This window comes from Oryctolagus cuniculus, chromosome 5 (assembly GCF_964237555.1).
Source record: "Oryctolagus cuniculus chromosome 5, mOryCun1.1, whole genome shotgun sequence".
Taxonomy (NCBI): Eukaryota; Metazoa; Chordata; class Mammalia; order Lagomorpha; family Leporidae; genus Oryctolagus; species Oryctolagus cuniculus.
This window is the reverse complement of record NC_091436.1, coordinates 9,704,220-9,720,343: the sequence shown is the minus strand read 5'-3', so window position 1 is coordinate 9,720,343 and position 16,124 is coordinate 9,704,220. Positions and strand designations below refer to the sequence as shown.

Below are 16,124 nucleotides of genomic sequence, written 5' to 3'. Positions count from 1 at the left end.
ATCGACAGAGGCGGGGCAGGTGGAGGAGGTGGGGCAGCTGCCAATCACCGGCTCACAGGCTGGCTCGAGGGGCTGCTCTGTCACTCATCTGTCCAACATTGCCCTTGGAATCTTGATTCCTGGTTGAAATTCCCTAACTCTGGGTGTGGAGGCAGCAGAGCAAGGCATTTGCTCACCTCCACGGTGGTGGAAGCAGCCCAGGCTTCGGTGGGGGGGGGGGGGGTGGCTCCTCAGGGACTGTTCATAGAATAGGAGGATCAGTTTGGCAAGTCCTCCCGTCAGGCAGGTAGGCAGCAAAAGCCGTGCGTTCGCCGCCTGTGTAACCACTGCCCCACCGCCTTTCAGCTTGCAGCCATCTCAGGGTGGTGTCGCTGTCCTCCAGCCGGGGGCCCCGCGTGGGGCAGGGCCAAGCACTCGGGACAACTTCTGCTGCCTTCCCAGATGCATTAGGAGGGAGGTGGATTGGAAGTGGAGCAGCCGGGACTCAAACCGATGCTCATATGGGATGCCGGTATTGCAGGTGGCAGCTTAACCAGTCATGCCACGGCGCCGACCCCTACAAAATCTCTCCCAGCTTTCAGGAAGGGTGCTATCCTCTATGGCCTGACTTATTTGGTGGTTGTTGACTTTACTGAGATAGAATTCGTGCACCACATAGCCCTTAGAGCACAACACACCCGATTTTTAGTATATTTTCCATCACCACCATCTAATGTTAGAACATTTTCGTCCCTCTTAAAAGAGACCTCGTGCTCACAGGCAGTGGCCCTGTCTTTCCCTCTGTGCGCAGCCCCTGGCACTCGCCTTTCTCTGTTTTCCTGCTGTGGACCACTCAGGTCGGTGGGATATTTCTGAGGTCGTCTGTGCTGGCTTCGTAGGAGTAATGTTCTCTGGCTTCACCCATGTCCTTGTGTGCCTAACACGTTGTTCTGGGGAGGGGTCCGCAGGCCTGCCCCCGGCCCTGGGACAGCCCAGGGAGCTGTGCCCCCTGGGGAAGGTTGGGGCCCCTGCCTCTGGTGCCCGGTTGCTGGGTGTGGCTGGGGCATTGGACAGTGACTGCTCACACACGTGGGGACAGGGCACGCAGCTGGCCTGACTGCTGGCAACCCAGGGCATGCGGCTGGCCTTGGCATTCATCAGGCACAGCCCCTGACGCCCAGGCCCCTCTTCTCAGGGTCTCCTGGTTAGAAGCAGGTCCCCTGGGGTGGATGGACTGATGGGAAGGAGGTTAATGCTGCCTCCCTCCCATGTCCAAGCATGCGCAGTGGGGGGCGGGGCCCGCAGCCCTGTTCCCAGCTGGGAGCCAGAGCCTCAGCCCCGTGGAGCACCCTGAAGCTCACCCCACCTTTGCCAGTCCCCAGGAGGCAGCAGACCTTGTATGGGCTTGCAGCTCTGCGATCTGAGAGTCGCAAACCTCCGTGCGCGGGGGAGCTATTGTCTTGGCGCTTGGTCGGTGTGGGTGGGGAGCCAGCTGGGACGGGGCGGCGTGGAGGAGCCGGGTGAGCCGCAGTGCCGCTGATGCCTTGCTCTGCTTCCCCCACCAGCTCCGGAAGAGAAGGAAGTCATCAGAGGAGACTATGGCAAGCTCACGGACGCTTACGGCTGCTTGGGCGAGCTCAGGTTAAGATCCGGTGAGTACTGGCTGGCCGGGGCAGCTGCCCAGCACGTGTGGCCTGGGCGGCCTCTCCCGTGCCCGACGCTGTGGAAGGAGATGCATGTTCAGCTCCACTGCCTCCCAAGGGAGATCGGGGTGCCTGGCACCTGCTGTGAACCTATCTGTGCAGGTGGGGGGGGGGCGTGGCTTCTGGCGCTGGGTCCCAGCAGGACCCAAGTTGTTCCAAAGTCTGGGCTGGGGCTCCTGCCCCAAGGTGTTTTTTTCATTTGCAAGGGACTCTCTGCTTTACAAGATGTGCAGAGGTGGGAGACTTCTGGGATCCCTCTGGTCCAGCTGGCAGGTGGAGGGGTTGGGCTGGCAGTTGTTGGCCAGGAGAGTAAGACCTCCAACGTCTCGTGCTCAGTGCACGCTGCGAGGGGCAGGCAAGGAGACCCCATCCCAACACTGCTGTGAGCTCTGGCTCGGTGAGGGGGAGAACTTAGAGGAAGACGTGGGCATCTCTGGCCCCCGGCCATGAGACTCCGGGGATGAGCCGGTGGCCGGCTGCCGTGGGCGGCTGCGGCCACGTCTGTGTCGCCTCTGTTGTCCCCGGCTCTGCGGTCCTCTGGTTCTGCGTCCCCCTCCCTGCCCTCTGCCCTCCTCCCCCAGGCTCACTTAATTGACGCAACCCCATCCCGTGTCAGCGGTGACTCTAAGGCCAAGACGTGAGCGCGGTCCCGTTCTGATTCTCGGTCCTGTGTGGGGAAACGGCGGTGGCCGTGAGTTGTCTCCATCTGGGCAGTGTGGTTTTCCCACGCTGCGTGGCCCACGCGGCAGCCGGTACAGAGCCTGAGGCTGGGGGAACCCATGGAGCAGGCTGTTGCGTTGGTCCGTCTGGCTCTTCTCTGCCGTGGGTGGGCTTTTCCTGAACTGATCGCTTCCAGACAGGAAATTTTGGGGAAAAGCATCAGTGCTCGGGTGACAAAGATGCAGTTGTTAGGTGTCTGTGCCTGGGGCCACACGTAGGTTAACGTATTTCCTCTTAAAAATCACGTGGACTTCAGTGTTCTCCTGTGTCTGTGCCCCTGTTATGCAAAGTAAGGAGCCTGGGTGGGATTCAAACCCGGGTCTCACCTCCTCCCCACACTTGCTTTTCCCACGCAAACATGCTGCCTGCCAGGTTGTGTGCTGTAGGACTTTTCCCTCCCTGGAAGTCTTTCCGAGGCGACCAAAAAATCCGCGTGGCCCTTGCACCCCAAGGCGATGACATGCAGTGGCTCTAACGCTCACTGGGGCTTTCTCTCTAAGCTTTTAGTTTTATTTCGTGAGGCAGGAAGAGAAGGGTGGAGGCAGGCAGAGCTCCCACCTGCTGCTTCTCTCCCTAAACACCTGCAGCACCTGCTGAAGTTGGGGTCTCGGTTCAGGGCCCCCCACCCCGTGATGGGGGCGGGGACTCAGCTGCCTGAGCCATCACCTCCTGCCCCCCAGGGTGTGCGTTAGCAGGAACGCTGGAGTCAGAGACATAGCCAGGACTCAAACCCAGCACTGTGGTTGGTGTGGGAAGCCGGGGTCCCAGCCGGCAGCTCGGCCACGGCACCGAGCGGCCACTGTGCTCTGAGTATATTGTCGCCTCGGCCCTCCTGGTGACCCGTGGAGTGGCTGCCATTATGGCGTCCTCGGCCCTCCCGGTGGCCCGTGGAGTGGCTGCTGTTACTGCGTTTGCAGACACAGAGGGAAGCCCTGAGGCTTAGGTCCTGGGTCCCCCCCGGCCCCCCGAGTCACCTTGCTTCACCTTATGGATTGGGCGCCCGGATGTCTTTCAGTCCTTGCCATCTGAGTGCTGGCAGCTTTGATACACACGTGGTGAATTCTGCTTTTTTTTTTTTTTTTAAATAGATTTGAAGGGCAGAGAGACGGAAATCTTGCATCTGCGGGCCTACTCCCCAGATGCTTGCCCCAGCCCAGGCTGAGCCAGGCCGAAGCAGGAGTCCACTCTGGGTCTCCCACATGAGTGGCAGGGCCCCAGGTACTTGGGTCCTCACCTGCTGCCTCCCAGTCTGCATTAGCAGGAAGCTGGAGAGAGCTGGGGGCCGGCGCTGTGGTAGAGCAGGTGAAGCCACCACCTGTGACGCAGGCGCCTCACATGGGCGCTGGTTCCAGTCCTGGCTGCTCCTCTTCCAATCCAGTTCCCTGCTTAGCAACTGGGAAAGCAGCAGAGGATGGCCCAAGTGCTTGGTCTCTGCACCCACATGGGACGAAGCTCCAGCCTCCTGACTTCAGACCAGCCCAGCTCCAGCCATCATGGCCATTGGGAATGAACCAGCAGATGGATGATCACCCTGTCTCTCCCTTGCTCTCATTCTGCCTTTTTTTTTTTTTTTTGACAGGCAGAGTGCACAGTGAGAGAGAGAGAGAGAGAGAAAGGTCTTCCTTTGCCGTTGGTTCACCCTCCAATGGCTGCCATGGCCAGTGCGCTGTGGCCGGCGCACCGCGCTGATCCAATGGCAGGAGCCAGGTACTTATCCTGGTCTCCCATGGGGTGCAGGGCCCAAGCACTTGGGCCATCCTCCACTGCACTCCCTGGCCACAGCAGAGAGCTGGCCTGGAAGAGGAGCAACCGGGACAGAATCCGGCGCCCCGACTGGGACTAGAACCCAGTGTGCCGGCACCACAAGGCGGAGGATTAGCCTAGTGAGCCGCGGCGCCGGCCTCATTCTGCCTTTAGAATAAAACAACTCGGCTCAGACAACCTGGGTTTTAAACTTGTGCCTTGAGGCGTGGAGGGTGCCTTCTACTAGCTTCTCTGCTTTTCTGTGAGGGGCAGGCAGCTTGCCCACCAAGGACAAGGCCTTTCCCTTATCCCCAGTTTTGTCCTGGGCAGCCCCAGAGAAATCTGGTAGGAGCAGGCCAGGGGCCATGCTGCGCCTCAGCGGGGTCTTCCCGGGGTGGGGGCTTCCCTAGAGATGCCTGGGCAAGGCCCTCCGCCCTTCCTCAACCAGGGCCCCCATGGGCCTTTGTCTGAAGCCCCCAGGATGGCCGGCGTGCCTGGCTAAAGGCTGAAGCACTGACAAGGCCGCCGGGGCCCCAGGACCGGCTGGAGGTGTGGAGTGCGAGAGCCAGGCCTGACCGCCGCCCGGCTGGCACGGAGCCCTGGGCTGCTGCAGCACGGCTGGATTGGCTGCAGGTCGAGTTTTGCAAATCCTTTGCCACACTGGGTGTGTGCTTTCCCTCGGTCTCGTGCCCTGTCCACGTCCCCTTGCTGAGCCCCAGTCCCTTTCTGTCTGTGGCGTCCCACCCGCCGAAGCGGCAGCACGAGCAGGATCCAGGAGCAGGCCTCTGCCCTGCGGGGCCTCTCCTTCCCTGAAATGCCAGCCGGAAGGGCTTGGGCCCTCGTGGTTAGCTGGGGTGACAAGCTTCCCACTGTGTGCCCAGTGCAAACACAGACAGTGAGCGGGGAGCAGACGAAGCGTTTATCCCTGTGATGATAGGACTTTAGCTTCTCTCTAACCTGAGCTCACAAGCCCTACCTGTTTCATAGCCTCGAGGGACTCTATTGGAACCACAGGCTGTAGCGAATGGCATTTCCGGGACTTGTGCAGTGCACAGCCTGTGAAGCTGTACACGAGAGCCCTGTCCATTCTCCACCAGCCAGACTTCCTGGATCCTAGTTGCGACTTCACAAATAACCTTCCACGGTCGTGTCATCTCTCAGGCTGTCTTCCCACCTGCAATACTGGGAAAACTGCTTCTCTCCATGTTACGTCCTACTTAAGAGATCCACACGAGGGACTGGGAGTGGTGGCCTCAATGAGTGTTGTCGCTCCCCCTCTTCGTGGAGGAACGACACAGGACCCTGCGCTGTTCTTTTTGTCTGCTCGGCCCTCCCCGGGTTTGCTGCTGGTTCTTCCCGGGTTGGCTACTATCCCTTCCACCTCCGTGGAAGGGCAGTTCCCCCTGCCACTTTACCCACTTCCGCGGGGGAGCGGCACACCGCCGGCCGGCTCTCTCGGGGGCTGCACAGGTGTTCCTTCAGATAGATGTTCCCCTTAGATGTTCCCGGTGCATGCCGTCTCTCTCCTCCTTTATAGTCCTCCTCCGCCAATCCCAACTCGGCTGCCCACACGCCGAGTACGCTGCTCTCCAATCAGGAGCAAGTCCTACAGTTTATTGGTTGAACTGGAGGCAGCTGTGCGGAAGCTGTTTACTTCTCTCCCAGCGCCATATTGTGGGAGAGCAGATGCATAGAATAAGTCTTAATTCCAGTAACTCAGTCCAGTCCGGATTGCTCCCCACAAGTGTGGGGTGCTCCACCAGTACCAGGCAGCCCTGCACGGGAGTTGAGTCAGGTGTGGGATGGTGGCCGTGTGGAGCTGCTAGGAGGAGCTTGCACTCCCCGCCTGTACCCCACGCAGCTCTGCCGTTCCTTCCTCAGTGGCTGGGGGAGGGCGTGGCCTGCAGAGCACCCCCCCACACCCGCCCGCGAAGGCTGGCTTTGGGTCACTGACTCCTGGTGGCTTCCCCCGGGCTGGCAGTGGCCTCAGAGGGAGGTCTCTGGAGGGCAGCTCAGGTCCTGGCGGGAGGTGCCCTCAGGCAGCCTCCAAGTGGACTTAGGTTTTTAGTCCCTGGACCCAAAGGGGAGCTGGCGGACCCCACCGGCTCTCTGGGGACCAGGGGAGCTCTGCTGGGAGCACACTGAAGTGGCTGACCTCGGGGTGCCCCGTGGAGCCGGGGAAGCTGAGCACGAGGGGCTCCCGGCAGCTGGGTGAGCCAGTGCAGCAGGCTGTATGCCCCGCCCACAGGGAGACTCGGGACTGGGCCGTGTAGGTGCAGGGGGCCGCGACAATGACCCCCCAGCAGTGTGGGGCTAGGCTCAACCTGCAGGAGTCAGGGTGCCCCAAAGGGCTGGTGCACAAGTTGGTGAGGATGGAGTCACGCCAGCATTGAAGGGAGAGGAAGCCCAGCGCGGGATGGGGCTGGAGGAGGGGGAGAGGCCGTGGCCAGCACCGGGGGGCCTGGGGCTCAGGCCCACATCCCGCTGCGGCCTCAGGCAGACCCGGGAGTTCTGGGCAGATGCTTAGCAGAGCCTCAGCTCTCTCCCATCCTCGAGCCCCTGTGACGGAGGGGGCGGGTCTCCGGTCTCCGTTGTCACCGTCCCTCATGTCATGCGCAGGTCACGGGGCATCCAGTTGTTTGCTTTCCACAAAGCTGAGCAGCTCAGCCGGGTGCCGGCCGACGGCACCAACCACAGTTCTGGGGCAGAGTGGCTGGGGTTTGTTTAGCTCTAACTCAGGAGGGCTTTGGAGAACGCAGTACCGTTCCTGTAACAAAGCTCTTTCCGGTCCCCTCGATGTGAACGAGGCGTGCGTGGTGACCACGTGGATGAAGGTGACAGCAGGAGGGGCCTGCGGCCTGCGGCCTGCGTGCGTCCCATCCGCACACAGCATTCAGCCATGCCTGTTCCGCCCACGTCTGCTTTTGATGTCAAACGGTTGTTTGTGGACTGCTCTGTTTGCATTATATTGTGTACCTTGTTGGGCCAATTGTCTGCTAAGAATAATTGCGTGATAGCTCAGAATCTCATCTAAGCACTGGGAGAGCCCAGTGCCGACCTGGGACTGTGTCACATGGGGACAGACTCGAGGGGTGGGGGGTGAAAATATGCGCCAAGTCGCCGTGGAGGTCCTGCTGGGCTCCGGTGGCCAGCACTTTCATGCTTCCCTGAATACGCTGAAAAAGAGATGTGCAGCCACTTAAACGATGGAAACTTCTGACGGGGACATTGAGTCACAGAGACACCGTGCTGTGTGTGGCCCGGCCACCTCCCAAAGCCCCCCCTGCTGGTGCCTCCCGTCACCTCGGGGCTTAGGATTTCCTTGTGGTTCCAACAGGCTTTGGCTCCCCAGAGCAGTGGCTCAAGCCCCAAAGTCTCGTGATTCTGCGCGTGGTCTGGTGGCCGTGGGTGGTGTGTTAAGGACGGAGGCCTGATCCAATCCCAGTGTCGGAAGGCGGAGCCTCCAGGAGCCCCCTGGGTTGGGTGGCATCGCCAGGGTGGCGCCCTGTTACTGAATCGGAGGAAGAGAGGGCCCCCTGTGTCTCTCTGGTTGTCCATGGGGCCGACCCTCTGCCCTCGTCGGTGGGATCTCCCCGGCCGCCCCAATCAGCCTGTGAGAACCCCTACAGCTGGATCCATAGGGAGCACAGAAGCAGTGAGAAGCTGACTGACGCTCTGTTAAGGGGGCACTGAGCCAGCCTGACCTAAAGCCTTCAGGCCAGGCAGAGTGTGGGCCGCGGGCGAACCCCGACACCTGCGTCACAAATGGGCGCGTGCCCCTGCAGGAACAGTCACGGATGAGGGGTGGGGATGGCCACAGCAGCCTTGCAGAAGCTGTGTTGTTAACAGCCTGGGGATACCAGCTCCAAAGCCAGATGCCACCGCTGGAGAACCTGCCCCACCGGTGTAGCCAGAAAGTGGGTGTGGCTCCCAGCCCCGGACCTGTGACCTGGGGCAGGCTCCTCAACCCTTCTCCCAGGAAGATGGGAGAGTGGCGGCACCTCCTCTGGGGTTGCAGGAAGGGTTAAGTCAGCGCCCTCGATGCAGGTGGGCAGGGCCTGGTGTGGGTGAGTGCTTCCCTCAGTACTGGCTGCTGTGGGGGTGCCTGCTTAGCCACCTGCACCTCTCTTTCCCCTGTCCTGGGTCTCAGGAGCCCAAACACCCCAGGTGGCACCGTCCGCCCCCCTCTTCCCCTTGCTGGGAGAGCCCTGCGTGGCACGCCCCCAACCCTTCCCTGCTGCCCGCCCCGGAAATGCCAGCTGTCTTCCAAGCAGCAGGGATGCCTGCCAGGGGCCTCCCCCCCCCCCCCCCGCCACAGGGCCTGGGGAGGGTGCAGCGCTGGAGATCCGCTCCTGATGGGCCTGCCTCTCCCGAGCCCACCCCAGCCCAGCCCTCAGGGCCCTTGGGGACTTCGTGGGGACCTCCCTTGGCCCCTCCAGGGGACTTCGTGGGGCTCTGCTTTTGCCGATGCTAGCACTGGGGGCTGGGGAACTTGAGCGCCTGCGCCAGCTCACCTGTCCTCCCTGGGGAACTCAGCCCCACCCTGTCGCTGTCCCCAGTGTGACTGCCCTTCTCTTACGTGGTTTATGTTTCTTGATGCGGCCAGGATGTCTGATGTAGCCAAGACCCTGGCCCTGCCCGCACTCTCCACCCCCGTGGTGCACCTGTGGGCCCCTGTGAGCAGTGGCCCTCTTACTAATGAAAGCCTGGCATTACCTGGCTGCACACTGGCAAGGGTGAGGAGGGAATCTGGGGAGGAGGTGAGCAGGGACAGGCTGTGTTTGGGACCTGGCATCAGTGCCCAGGCCTCCAGGAACCTCACAAACCATCGCTCTACAGAACAACCACCCATATCGCTCGGGGTGACCAGTTGTTTTTGTTTATTTTTGGAAGGCAAAGAAGGAGAGAGAGATCTATCATCCACCCACTGATTCACTCCCCAGACGATGTTCGGGGCTGGGCCAGGCTGAAGGCAGGATGGAACCCCATCCGGGTCTCCCATGTGGGTACCAGGGGCCCAAGGACTTGGGCCATCTTCCACTGCTTTCCCAGGCACATTATCAGGAAGCTGGACTGGAAATGGAGCTGCCTGGGCTCAAGCAGGTGCTGTGCTATGGGATGCCAGTGTCACAGGCCGCAGTGCCAGCCCCTCGGGCAGATCTCACTGGGAGACGATCCCTCAAAACTCTGTGGCCAGACTGCCTCCCCAAGGCCACGTACCTGCCCAGATTATCTCCTGGGCCGTGTCCTCGGCGTACCCTGCCCCAGCCACCCATCACCTTTGTGTGTGATGGGGGAGGGGTACAGAACAGGAAATGAGTGGTTGAACAGCAGCATGGCCGGGTCTCTGGAGACAGGCACCTGTGTCTCCTGGCCGCAGGGTCAGCAGAGGTTGGGGTCATTTTTCTCAGGCACTGATTTGGGGAGTGTCCTCCTTTGGGGAGATGGTCATGAGACAGCCCCCACCCTGAGGAGCTCCATCCATGGGGACACGATGTGTGTGGGGGGGGGGTCATGAGCTTGTGTGTGACAGATGCTGACGATGAGGCGCAAGGAGGGGGCACCTGCCTGTGTCTCATGAGAGAAAGGAAGGCTTCTTGGAGGAGGTGTTGCTCAACTGCTCCCAAGGGGTGGGGAGGTAAAGTGGGGGAGACGGGGCTGTTCTAACAACGTGTGGGAAAGCCTCGTGCTGTCGTAGAAGACGGAATCTGGGACCACGAGGAGGGGCTGGGAGGGGGGCAGGAAGGTCCCCGAGGCCTTGCTGGCCGTCCCAGGCTGGGGACAGTCTCGGGCAAGGGTGTGAGGGTGACCAGCGCATCTGCACAGCTGGCCAGAGGGTATCCATCCCCACGTGGGCGGGGACAGGGGGTGGCAGGGAGCCGGTGGAGTTTCCGGTTCAGCTCTCTGGGTGGGAGGGAGCCACGGAGGGATCTGAGCAGGGGAGGTCCATGTGGAGTGGGGTCTGCGTGACAGCTGGGGAGGGCTGTGCCCGCTGGCGTCCTGGGGCCGGGGTGGCCGAGTTAGTGGGGAGGGCGCACACGGGGGAGGGGCTCGCAGACCCCCGCAGGCTGTCCCCTAGATTGCTGTCCTGTCCCCTGGGCTGCGAACCTGCCCTTCCAAGGTGCTGCCAGGCGTGCCAGCTGCCTGCAGGGGCCCCTCCGTGAGCCAGGCTGGGGCAGGACTGACCCCCTGGGTGGGAGGTGGGCTGCTGGAGCTCCCCCATCTGACTTCTTGCAGGTGGCACCTGCCTGAGCTTCCTGGTGCTGGTGACCGGCTGCACGTCCGTGGGCAGGATTCCAGATGCCGAAATCTACAAAATCACCGCCATCGACTTCTACCCGCTGCAGGAGGAGGCCAAGGAGGAGGAGCGGCTGAGCGCCCTGCGGAAGATCCTCAGCTCGGGGATCTTCTACTTCGCCTGGCCCAACGAGGGGTCGCGCTTCGACCTGACGGTGCGGGCGCAGAGGCAGGGCGAGGACAGTGCCGACTGCGGCGACTCCTTCTTCTGGTGAGAGCCCCGGGTCCCCACCCCTCGGGGGCCTGCGCTTTCAGTCATCCCGGCTCACTGTGCACGACGAGGAAGAGAGAGCTGACTCCGGGGTCCCGTGCCCACCGCCTGCCGGTCCCAGGCGAGGGCGGGGCACTGGGGGTGCGGGACGGTGCCCGGGCTGCTTGTCAATCAGCTGCTTTCCCACGTGCGCACCTGGTGTGTGACAGCCCGGCAGGGGTAAAAGTGATGGAAGTACAAACGCTCCGTAACACTGGGCTTCCGCGTTCTGCGTAGAAAACCAGTTTTATGTATTTGAAAGAGGAGTGAAGCTCTGACAAAGTGACAGGGAGAGAGAGAGAGAGCTCTTCTGTCTGCTGGTCCATTCCCCAAATGGCTGCAGTGGCAGACTGGGCCCGGCTGGAACCAGGAGCCAGGAGTGCCATCCTCTTTCCCATTAGCGGGCGGCTGGATCAGAGCAGAGGACGGACCTCACCCCAGGCTCTCTGATGTGGGTGGGGTGCAGGGTCTCGGTCAGCAGCTTAGCCTGTCACGCCCCAAGTTCTGCATTTTAAAAGAAGCCACGCGAATTCCCCCAGCCGTGGCACAGGGCCAATTGGCACAAAGCCGATTTGCACCTCTCCCGGGCACCTGCCTCCCTTGGCCCGCCCAGGGCTGTCTTGGAATCCATCTTGGGGCGCAGATTCTTTCCGGGGAGCCTCGGGCCCGCTCACCCATCAGTTCCCGACTTTTGCTGGGCAGGGAGACTCTCCCTGGCTCCTGCAGTGCCCTCCCTCCAACTCGGTTCTCTGCTGTTGCTGAGGCTGGGGGCGCAGGTGCTCAGAGCCGTCTCCTGGTGCCCTCATGAGATTCCGTTTCTGCTCCAGCAGCTCTCGCTGGGCCCAAGATTCCTCCCCATTTCCCTTCCTAACCAGGTACACGGGCTGCGGTCTGCAGACCACAGCTGAGCCTTGCTGTGGTTGCCCGTCCCTTGTCCCAGGGACCAGTGTGACTCTGGCACCACTGCGGGACTGACCCGACCCCTCCTCCCAGGGCAGCTGCAACTTCGGGGCGGAGGGGCTGAGATCCTGAAGCCGTTTTAAACGGGGACTCTGGTGAACAGAGGCGCGTGCCCTCAGCGGGGGTGAGGTCCCTGGGAAAGCGTGGGAGGTGGCTCCGGCGTCCCTCCTGCATGCCAGCTCTGCGTCTGCAGGTGCGAGGTGCACAGTGAGACCCGGGGGCACTCAGAGCTGGAGGTGGAGAGGGAATGAGCTGCAGACCAGATCCAAGTTGGGGAGCAGGAAGGCGGTTGGCTGGGCTGCCAGGAGGTAATCCATTCTTGGGGCGTGGCGTTTGGGCTGGGGCGGAGCCCACAGAACCAGCCACAGCCAAGTCAGGCAGGGCGCAGGTCTGGAGTCAGCAGGGGTCAGCACTGCCCGGGCTGCTCAGGTGACCTGGTTGTTGTCTTTGGGGTCTGATCAGGCGCGCTGAGAACTGCTTCCCAGTGCAGCAAGTGACACGGAGCTCTTGAACACAGTCGGTCTCTTCCTGCTGGGCGTGAGCTGTCCTCCCACAGGGTCAGGCAGGCGTCACCAGCAACAGGGCTCACCGCAGGTTGTCCTTTGGGCAAGGCTTCTTCCGCTTCCTCCTGGTGACAGCAGGCGTGGCTGTGTGTCTGGCACACTCCAGAATCTTTGGAGGCCCGCCCTTGTCACATGCAGTTTTCAGTATCCAAGATTTGCCGAGCGATTCAGAAGTGAGGGCGTGGCTTCTAGAGTGATACTCAGAGACCCACGTCTTAGGCAGAGCAGCAGTGGGGCTCCCTGTGGGGCGAAAGTGGCCGTGGTCACGTGGTCACGGCTGGGGGCAGCTGGCCGCAGAGGGAGCTGGGAGCCTGCAGAAGTCTCTCCCCTCCCCCGCCCAGATCCACCTGCACTGGGCGCTCACAGCAGGGGTCTCCAGCAGTGAGGAATTGCTGTTGTCTTTGAGGGAGGCTGAAGGGCGGGGGTCCAGGGGCCTTTTTTAAACAAGTAGGGCACCGTGACCCAGATTCGCCGCCTCCCTGGAAGTCTCTCCTGGTGACAGGCCTCACAGTGCACCGCTCCGGTCCCCTGGGTGCAGGGAGGCGTCGCTGTGAAAGTAGGGCTTCCACAGGACAGGTGCAAGGTGCAGAGCGCCGGCTCCGTGACCTTGGGCAAGCCTCTCACGTCTGCGTGCCTCAGTTTCCTCACCTGTAAAGTGGGATTTCCCATAGGACCTTGCATGTGGGCTCGTTCTAGGGGTGCAGGGGCTCACCCATCCCCAGGCAATGGACTGGTACTCAGCGCCCTGACCAATGTTGGGGTGCCCTCCCTCCCGACCCTGGAATCCAGGGCGCAGACCAGTCCCCTGGGCAGGGGGAGGAAGTACCGGAACTTTTGTATAGTTTTCCCTTTTTTAACTAATTTTATTTCTTAAAAACCAGCTCTTATTTTTTTTAAAAAAAGTTATTTTCATTTTATTTGGAAGGCAGATATGTTCCATCTGCTACTTCACGCCCCAAAGGCCTGCAAAGCTGAGGGCTGGGCCAGGCCAAAGCCAGGGGCTGGGAACGCAGTCTGTGTGGCAGGGACCCAAGGACTTGAGCCAGCACCTGCTGTCCGCAGGGAGTGCATTAGCAGAAAGCTGGACTAGGAAACAGCCCGGACTCAGCCCCGAACACTCGACAGGGGACGTGGGCATCCCAAACAGCATCTTAGCCACTGCGCCAAGTGCCTGCCCCTAAGTTTTATTTCCATTTCATTTTTAAAAAATATTTATTTATTTATTTGAAAGACAGAGTTACATAGAGAGAAGGAGAGGCAGAGAGAGAGAGAGAGAGGTCTTCCATCCACTGGTTCACTCCCCAATTGGCCACAACGGCTGGAGCTGTGCTGATCCAAAGCCAGGAGCTTCTTCTGGGTCTCCCACGTGGGTGCAGGGGCCCAAGCACTCGGGCCATCCTCCACTGCTTTCCCAGGCCATAGCAGAGAGCTGGACTGGAAGTGGAGCAGCCGGGACTAGAACTGGTGCCCACATGGGATGCCGGCACTGCAGGTGGCAGCTTTACCCATTATGCCACAGTGCCAGCCCCTCCATTTCATTCTCCTGAGTTGGTTCTGGACTGTTTCATAATGCTCTCACCATATTCACTTTGGGGCATGTGTACGAAGGCACTTCAGGCTTTTCATGGAAAACAGAATTTAAGGAAAAGTTGGGTGCAAAGAATTTCGAAATCTGCAGTTTTTTCATACTGCATATTTCCGTGAACTTTTTAAAAAAAGATTATTTATTTGAAAGGCAGAGTGACAGAGAAGGAGAGACAGAGATCTTCCGTCCACTGGTTCACCCCGTCAAGGGTACAACAGCCAGGGCTGGGCCTGGCCAGAGCCGGGAGCCTGGAGCTCCAGCCAGGTCTCCGCATGGGTGCAGGGGCCCAAGGGCTTGGGCCGTCTTCTGCTGCTTTCCCAGAAGGATTAGCAGGGAGCTGGATCAGAAGTGGAACAGCTGGGGCCGCCGCTGTGGCGTGGCAGGTAAAGCCACTACCTGCAGTGCCGGCATCCCATAAGAGCACCAGTTCAAGTCCCAGCTGTTCTACTTCCCATCCAGCTCTCTGCTGTGGCCTGGGAAAGCAGTGGGGGATGGCCCAAGGCCTTGGGCCCCAGCACCCATGTGGGAGACCTGGAGGAAGCTCCTGGCTCCTGGCTTCGGATTGGCAGAGTTCCAGCCATTACAGCCATCTGGGGAGTGAACCAGCAGATGGAAGACCTCTCTCTCTCTCTCTCTGCCTCTGCCTCTCTCTAACTCTGCCTTTGAAATAAATAAATAAATCTAAAAAAAAGAAGTGGAGCAGCCAGGACACTAACCAAGGCCCATATGGAGTGCCAGCATCACAGGCAGCACCTTATCCCACTACACCACAATGCCAGCCCTTCCGTGAACTTTCTGTAGACCCCTCGCATATAATTTAAATAAGTATTCATGTATTTAATGTGCTTAGTTATGTAATTTGCCACTTTATCATTTACCGTGATATTATCTACTCACAATCCATAACACCCTTTGATCAGCAGGTTTGGGACTTTGAAACGTGGAGCTCACGGTCTAAGCAGAGACGCCTTTGAAATCCCGGGAAGGCACAAAGTCGGTCCTCTGCTCCCGTCTGTGGACCCTGCCGATCTGCTGGGTCCCCCTCCTCCCCGCACCCCGGTGGCCCTGATGTTTGGGGTCCCCCAGTAGGTGTGGCCCCCTGGGTCGCACACGCACTTACCTCGTGCTGAACTGGCCGTTGGGGCCCACACCCTCGGGTGCCTCATCTGTACTCACTTGGGGTCGCGTTTCCTGGCAGCCAGCCGGTGACGGGCGTCTGTGGTGCTGTCCCGCAGGAACCAGCGGCTGCACGTGCCCCTGCGGCAGCACCAGGTGAGCTGCTGTGACTGGCTGCTGAAGGTCATCTGTGGGGTGGTGACCATCCGCACCGTGTACGCGTCGCACAAGCAAGCCAAGGCCTGCCTCATCTCCCGCATTGGCTGCGAGTGCGCCGGCGCCCGCTTCCATATCCGCGGCGTGAACGACGATGGCCACGTGTCCAACTTCGTGGAGACAGAGCAGGTGGGTACCCAGGCCCGAGTGTGGCGCCGACTGGTTCAGAGTGGGTGCAGCTCCAGCAGACGTGTTTGCCGTCTGCCCACGCGGTTCCCGAGCATGGCTGCCCCCGGGATGGGCACGGGGGGGCAGCAGGTGCACTTGCCGGAAAACAGTCCCTGGTTTTGGCAGCGCACCTTGCTGGGTTCACATCTCACGCCGGGCCGTGTTGCTCCCCGGCGTATTTTTAGCTGAAAGGAATGGAGAGATTTTACCATGTATGGGTGAGGGCCCCACCCATGGAGCCACAGCTGACAGACGAACCAGTAGGGTTTGGAACATCTTCTGGGTCCAGAAATAGGCGGACCATTGCAACAGGAGGACCAGAAAAGAAACCGACATTTTTAACTCTTAAACCAACCAACGCTTTATCCAGGAAGCGAGGGTGAGCGCCTGGGAGGGGTCTGCCTGCTGAGCTGCCGTGGCTGTCAGCACTTCCACGGAGAGCCAGCCGCTTCCTCCCTCGTTCCCAGAGATGCTGCCTCACAGCTCTGAGTTTTGTCCTCTAACTTGCGACCCCCAGGACTCTGCGCCTCGGTGGGACAGCAGGCGGAGTGAATTCCGAGAGAGGGAAGGCCCACGCGTGGCCTTTCCGGGGGTGGCGAGCTTCACCCCTGCGTGTGTTCACGGGGGGCAGCTCTGCAGGCGCCTCTCTGCTGCTGTCACGGGTGCCCCTGTGAGGACTTCGCCAGTTCCCTTCAGCCCAGATCTGAGCACCTGCTCTGGGATGGGGCGCTCCCAGGAGAGGCATTGGAACGGGAGCCGCAGGTGCACTTGCCTGCTCGAGGCTGCTCGGTGGCTGCTCCCCTGGGCGTGGATGAGGCTGTTCA

The 16,124-nt window shown here is 60.7% G+C and overlaps 1 protein-coding gene across 4 annotated transcripts in view; it reads left to right on the top strand.

The window, feature by feature from the left end:
* The window catches only part of SYNJ2 (synaptojanin 2), a 91,771-nt gene that overhangs the window by 24,912 nt on the left and 50,735 nt on the right, over positions 1–16,124 (top strand). For all 4 annotated transcript variants that reach the window (XM_051855211.2, XM_008263731.4, XM_070073332.1 and 1 more), the window contains exons 2-4: positions 1,545–1,631; positions 10,383–10,653; positions 15,036–15,261. In XM_051855211.2, the coding sequence (XP_051711171.2) occupies positions 1,545–1,631; positions 10,383–10,653; positions 15,036–15,261 (584 nt within the window). The remainder of the gene's footprint in view (positions 1–1,544; positions 1,632–10,382; positions 10,654–15,035; positions 15,262–16,124) is intronic.